At 43.4% G+C, this 7,214-nt stretch overlaps 1 protein-coding gene across 1 annotated transcript in view; it reads left to right on the top strand.

The window, feature by feature from the left end:
* Positions 1-5,067, top strand: part of SAMD13 (sterile alpha motif domain containing 13) — a 6,235-nt gene extending 1,168 nt beyond the window's left edge. The window contains exons 2-3 of the mRNA XM_018561869.1: positions 493-604; positions 4,736-5,067. Of these exons, the coding sequence (XP_018417371.1) occupies positions 493-604; positions 4,736-4,879 (256 nt within the window). The 3' untranslated portion in view covers positions 4,880-5,067. The remainder of the gene's footprint in view (positions 1-492; positions 605-4,735) is intronic.
* The last annotated feature ends 2,147 nt before the right edge of the window (positions 5,068-7,214 follow it).

Genomic DNA, 7,214 nt, shown 5'->3' with positions numbered 1-7,214 from the left:
AATAAATATATATATATATATATATATATATATATATGTGTGTGTTTTATTTTTTTTACTTTTTTGCCCACACACACACTTGAATTGTTTTCCAGTATAGAAAGCCTATGGCTGAGAACCGCTGTGCTGGGCTGTAACATAGTATCATAAACAGGGCTGTCCCCTTAATGAGGCAGCCCAAGGCAGCATCTCATTGGGTCATGTGGGGGGGCGACATGCCGCTCTGCGGCACAATGTTTGCAGTGCAGTTGCTAATAGCCGGGCAGGGAGATGTGTAAGGACCATGCACCTCTCCCTGCCCAGCTCTCAGCAACCTGGGACGCTCTGGATGGTGTCCTGCCCAGCTCTTGTCAACGGGTGATGTCACTGGTGCATCTGCAGAGCCTGCAGAGGGTGGTGTGGAACCCCTGACCACCCACCCCTCCGGGCCCCCTCAGTTGGCAAAAAGACTAGAGACACCACTGATCTGTAACCTCTGATCTGTTGTTGTAGCTCAGTGGAGAATGGAAGACCTCCAGATGCGTCACAGTGGGCTGTGGATGATGTCGTCAGTTATTTCATGGCAAATGGATTTGAGGAACAAGCCAGCGCGTTTAAGGATCAGGTAAAATACATGGATTAGGCTACATAACATAATAGAAACTCTGGATGTACCCATAGACATGAGATGGCTGTTGCCTGTCCAGACCAATATCAACCAGCTAACTGCCTGATCAATGAGGATCATCTCATCACACATCTGACAAAATATTTTTGGAGCTCCTGATGATATGTAACCAGCTCTTACCCCTGTATACCCCCTATGGACCAGAGCATGCTTTGTTTCTGCTTGTTTATTCAGAAATAATTGTATTGCGCCAGGAAAAAAAATTTATTAACCCGCTGCAGTGGGGCTACCACTACCTTGAAGGGTTAACTGCTCTTTTTGTCTAGGTTCGAAAAAAGTTATACTCACCCGATGCTCTGAAATTATTTGTTCTTAGACTAGCCCTTCCAGTGTCTCTCCCGCTCCTCTGCAGCAGTCTAAGGTCCTCATCAGCGTCTATACACTGTGCATAGACGTGAGCATGAGCACGCTGAGGAACATTCCAATGCTGCAGCGGAGGCAGGAAGGAGCACATTGACAGCTGGCCGGATCGGAGCTTTGGGTTTTTGCACCTAGACAAAAAGCGAGCACTTCGGCCTTGCAGTGCGGTGGTAACCCCACTGCAAGGGCTCAGAAAAAGTTTTCTTGGAGTTCTTCTTTAAGATAACAAAGTAATACATACGTTTTTCTCAGGACAAACAAGGCGTTCTTGTCCTACAAAAATGTAATCCATTTTATAGACAAAAAAAATGTAACAAAACGAAAGAGAAGCGGCAGAAGAAGCTAGTAAGGGCTGATTATAAAGGGTTACTAGGAATACATTGATTACGTTAATAAGGGGTTTGATAGGAATAAATGTTATTAAACGGAAAAAAACAAACTACTTTTGACTTGTGAGGTTTCTTTAACTAACATTATATGCATAAAGATCACGCCTCTGATCTGCAGATCAGTGAAACAGGAAATACAAAGTAACGATAATGTTACTTTGTATCTCTGAATCCAGTTTCTGAACAGTGTTTATCAACATTGTTCAGAAGGTCTTTTTTGACAGCTGGAACGGCTGCTGTGTTAAAGTGACATTAAGGAGAATTATGTGGTCAGGGCTTTTCCCCATAGCTTCCATAACGGGAGGACACAAACTAGCGTCCTCCCATCACCCAAAGCTCAGTATACCGTGACCTACAGCTCGTGGTATACTGAAACGCTGCACCCGGGACGGATCCCGACATTACTGTCTGGATCCACCCAGCTGCGTGAGTGACAGCTGGCTCTGCCTATCTAGAGGCAGAGCCAGCTGTACCCGCCCCCTCCCCGTCCGTTCCGCCAGTCACTGCTGTAGGATCGGACAGGGGAGGGGAGGAATCCCTGCAGGGAGCCGTGAGTGACAGTCACAGCTCTCTGCAGGGACAGGATCGAGAAGTGAGCGAGCGATGGTATGTGTTCGCTCACTTCCCAATCAATAGAGCAGACCTGTGACAGTTTCATTGTCACAGGTCGGCTAGAACTAAGGGGAAGAGTGAAAATCACTCGCCTCATAGTTCTCCTTTAAAGCATACACCTTTTTTTTTCCTCCCCCCAAAATTAATGTAAGCACTTACCTTAAATGATGTCTCTTAATCCAATCTACTTTCCTATCCTTTTCATCTGTCCCTCCAGCGCTGACTCCTCTGTCCTTGCTGTCCCACGGTGTCTGCATGCGGGTGCACGCTGTTCATAGACTTACCTTGCGTCTCTCCTCGTCTCCCGGCCAAAAATCTGAACTGTGCATGCGCCCGCCCCAAGATCCTTTGCGGCCGCCCGAGATTTTTCAGATTTTTGGACTGGAGCGCGTGGGGAAGATACAGGTACGTTTTAACCTGTTTTAAAGGGTTTTTTGTTTTTTTTTAAGTTTTTGCATATATCTACTGCTTGCTAGCCTTATATATATATGCAAAAAAACCTGAGGGTTTAATAACCCTTTAAGTTATTACACAATAATTGCCTGCAAGAGGTAAAGGGGAAGGATGGGAAATGGCAGAGGGGAAGATAGACAGGGCATGCTGTGTACGCCCTGTGTATTTTGGCAAAGTTTTTTGGGTAGCAAGCCTAATGCCCACAATTTGTTAATAGTATTCGTTATGGAGAATTAGCAATGTTAATATATCAACAGACACTTCAAATACACTATAATAATGCGGCAAAGATGAGGGCTTTTAAGGTATCACAAACACCACTGATATAGCACAGAAGTAGGTTAAGATGACATCTTTATTTTATACAAAATATAAAAGAAAATTGGATTGTGCATAATAAAACACTTAAAACAATGATCCTTCCTTCATATTGTGGCATATAATCAACACCTCCCTTATAAAGATACCAGCAATATTGGTTACTTATCCAAAGACCATATAGAGTCCAAAAAAATGCGATAATAGCATGATGTCATGGTATCAAGGGGTGCCAATATTCCTCCATGCATTTTGCGCCCAATATAGGGGCTTCTTCAGGAGGAAGGAAGAGGATGCTCTGTAACGTTGGTGTGACCATTTGAAGGAAGAAGTGCGTCTATAAAAGCCAAAGGGAAAATCACTGCAATGTTGTCACCAGTGTAGGCAACGGTTTGGAGAAAAGAGCTGAGGTACACAGAGGTCCTTGCTTTTGAATATTGCTGTGACCTCCACAGAAGCCATAATTTTTTGGACTCTATATGGTCTTTGGATAAGTAACCAATATTGCTGGTATCTTTATAAGGGAGGTCTTGATGATATGCCACAATATGAAGGAAGGATCACAGTTTTAAGTGTTTTATTACACACAAATCAAATTTTCTTTTACATTTTTGTATAAAATAAAGATGTAATCTTAACCGACTTCTGTGCTATATCAGTGATGTTTGTGATACCTGAAAAGCCCTCATCTTTGCCGCATTATTATACATTTCCTCTTTGGGTGTGGAATCGCATTTGCACCATATTTATCCCAAAATTCTTTATTCTACCACCTCAAATACAGTGGTACACATCACTTTGAAGAGAGTGACATTTATATCTGGGTATGTACTTATAATAGTTAGAGAAGCACTGTTCTAGTAGAATCCCAATTTATTAAAGGGAACTCGTACTCAGGGCTGCCATTGCTGACCTCCTCCAGGAGCGCTACTTGTCCGGCTGTTTCTGACTTCAATATTTTCTGAGCTGGACCCTGCATACTTGTTCCAGGTCAGTGACTCAGGAAGTAATATAGCTCTTGGATCAGCATTGCAGTCAGGCAACTAGTATTTTCAGAACGAGAGATCAGCAATGGCCGCCTAATAGTCTGCCACTACAGGTTTCCTTTATGATCTTTCACAATTAAACTAAAATCAGTAAAACATTGTAAAATTCAGGGACTCCACCCCTCCCCCCCCCCCCCCAACGTCAGACAACCACGGGGGAAAACTACCTGGCCCTACATACATTTCTTTATGCTGAATATCTGTTATAATTTAAAGTTGTCTCTAGGGGGCACTGTAAACACACAATATTTCTAAGCTTAGACGTATAAAAGAAGAACACTTCGTTAGGCTTTGAAATGTCTAGTTAAAGTAGAACTTCGGGCAGAATTATTTTTAACAGTTGCAGTGGGGCTACCCCCAGCACTGCAAGGGCTAAGTTATAAAGAAAGTTATACTCACTTGATCCTTGGTGCTGGCTGGAATGTCCCTTAGCATCCTCACATCCAATACCCTGTATAGGACGTGATCACTTACAGGACCTTAGACCGCTAGGGCGGAGGGGAACAAGGATGGCAAAAAAGGCACATTCGTCTACTGTATTGCTCCTTCTTCTTTGTCTCCCTCTCTTCCCTTCCCTTTTCTGTTTGCTCTCCATCTCTCTTTTCCTCCCTTTTGTTCTCTTCCTCTCCCTCTCTCTTATCTCTCTTCATCTCCTCCACCGTTCTCTCACTTCCTTTGCTCTCTCTTCCTTCCCCTCTCTCTCATCTCTCTCCCTCTCCTCCACCGTCCTCTCACTTCCTTTGCTCTCTCTTCCTTCCCCTCTCTCTCATCTCTCCCTATCTCCTCCACCGTCCTCTCACTTTCTTTGCTCTCTTCCTCCCCTTCTCTCATCTCTCTCCCTCTCCTCCACCGTCCTCTCACTTCCTTTGCTCTCTTTTTCTCTGTCATAGGAAATCGATGGGAAATCCCTCCTGCTAATGACCCGAAATGATGTCTTAACCGGACTTTCCCTGAAGTTGGGCCCAGCCCTGAAAATCTATGAGTATCATGTAAAGCCCCTGCAGATGCAGCATATGAAGAACACGGCTCCGTAATACAAGTAAAGCTTGGCTTGTTATGTGACCAAAGTACAGCTGTGCTTTGTTTGACCAACAATATGGAACACTGTCACCAAATCCAAGCCAGCAATGATATGTCATGGAGGATTCCTGGCTGAGAGAGTTCACAAGCCTGTAGCTCTCAACTGTCTGAAGTTATGGGTGCTGGAAGAGGTGGGGCTCGAGGGAGTGGTTGGGACTTTGTAAAAACAGGGTTGGATGGATCTGGGTAGAATATTGGGTAGGGTATAAACTTATTGTGAAATTTCGGGAGTGATAGAAGAGCCATGTTCTCAAACCTTGCTTATTTTTTGTGGCGCATACTTGAAACATGTTCGGTATTTGTTGTCGACGAACTGCAAAAGTGAGCACATCCTAAAAAGACTGTGCAGTATATTTTTCCTAAGGTGTTTACCCATATTTTGGAATCACTGATGAACTTATGGCCTTGACAATCTTGATGAAGCTGGAGATACTATAAAAACTGTGAAGAGAGTCTACTGCATAGTCAAGGGCCCTTAATTCTCGATGAGCACTGAACTTTTTCCTTCTACACACCGCCACAAGGTCATCACCAGGCAAGTTTCAAGTGCAAAAAATGGAGAGCATTCCAGTCAGGTTGCAGCTTGGTCAGTGTTGTCTTATAGTTTGTGCACCATCTACATACACTCTATGGCTAAAGTTTGTTGACACATAACCATCACATCTGCATGAGCTTCTTGGGATTCCATTCCAAAGCCATGGCCATTAATATAGAGTTGCCCTTCTCCATTTCACTCTTCTGTGAAGTCTTTCCACAAGATTTTGGAGTGCGTCTATGAGAATGTTTGCACATTCCGGCAATATAGTATTTGTAAGGTTAGGTACTGATGTTGGATACTAAAACCTGACTTGCATCTAATACGTCCTAAAGGTTTTCAGTCAGGTTGAGCTCAGGCCACTCGAGTTCCTCCACACCATCAAACCATGCCATTATCATGACATTAAACCATGTTTTTTGGATCTAGCATGCTGAAAGAGTAAAGGGCTTCCCTCAAACTCTTGCCTAATGGTTGGAAGAACACAATTGTCCGAAATGTCTTTGTACACTGTAGCAGTACTACTGCTAACATCTGAACTCAATTTGTATGCTGATACTATTGTTTATATCACTGCTACATTGTTTGCTTTGTGTCTGTTGGTGGCCATTGCATCCTAACCAGGAATGTGCTTCACATAAGTCTCACCCACATTCCCATCCCTATATTGCCAGCACTCAGAGGAAGCCATTGTTCATTAGGGACATTGTTGTCTCTAAGATGGAGCCAAAAAAACACAAATCTCCCCTGCTAGCTAAACAAATATACCCTGTAATGCTGCTAGGTGACACCAGCGTTAGCCTTTTCTCCCATGCGGCTCTGACCAATCCTCCTCTGGATGTTACACTGAATTAAGAAACACTGCATTAGTTGAAATTGGTTTCCTCAGACTTCTGACATGATGCTTTCTAAGGAGCACTGTATTGTGCACAACCTCCCAGAGGTCTAAAACACTGACTAGCAGCCTGACTGGAAAAGCCATCGTTTTTCTTATTTAATATGGAGGGGAGATTAACTTAACTTGCCAGACTGGAATAGTCATACCATGCACCTATGACCCACTGTGTCATTGTCATTGCCATGTTCCAGGGATATCCAGTGAGCCACCACTGACAACAAGAGATATCTAAATCCACCAGAAGATTGTAAGTATGTGTAGAAGCCCTGTTTCCCTAATGCCTTGTGGTGGGCGCTGGAGTTTGGGTGCCATCTTGTCTTATAGGCCTATATGAGGCTACACCCCCTGTGCCTATGGTAAATCTCCCAGTTGATATATATATTACTGCTCGGACCAGTGCAGTGTGTGTGTGTGTGTATATATATATATATATATGTATTTAGAGTATACCTCTATGTGCTACAGCACTAGCTCTGTGTGAGCTACTAGGCTGCATGGTGATTCAGCCCACAAAATGGCTGTCTGCTGTAGATAGAGCGTGTATTTGTAAGTTTATCTTGCGCATGAAAACACTCCATGCAATAGAATGTTCTAAATTCTGATTATGATACAGTGTTACAATATTTGTAACAGGCCTTTTTAACTGTATGGTTACAGTGGTGCAAGGCTGTGTCATTATTTTTATCTATGGCGTATCTATAGCCAAACCTTTTATTTGTTTTACCAGAGTAGGAAGGGTCAGACCATTTATCATGTTTGTTTTGTCCCCGCTGGGGAGATTCGCCATCTCTGTTTGTCCTGTCGACCATTACCGGGACATAAAGTAATGGGAAATCTACAATTTTACATTGGTCAC

The sequence above is a fragment of the Nanorana parkeri genome, unplaced genomic scaffold (genome assembly GCF_000935625.1).
Source record: "Nanorana parkeri isolate BGI_ZX_2015 unplaced genomic scaffold, ASM93562v1 scaffold548, whole genome shotgun sequence".
Taxonomy (NCBI): domain Eukaryota; kingdom Metazoa; phylum Chordata; class Amphibia; order Anura; family Dicroglossidae; genus Nanorana; species Nanorana parkeri.
The sequence above is the reverse complement of the archived record's forward strand: the minus strand, read 5'-3'. Positions and strand labels throughout refer to the sequence as shown.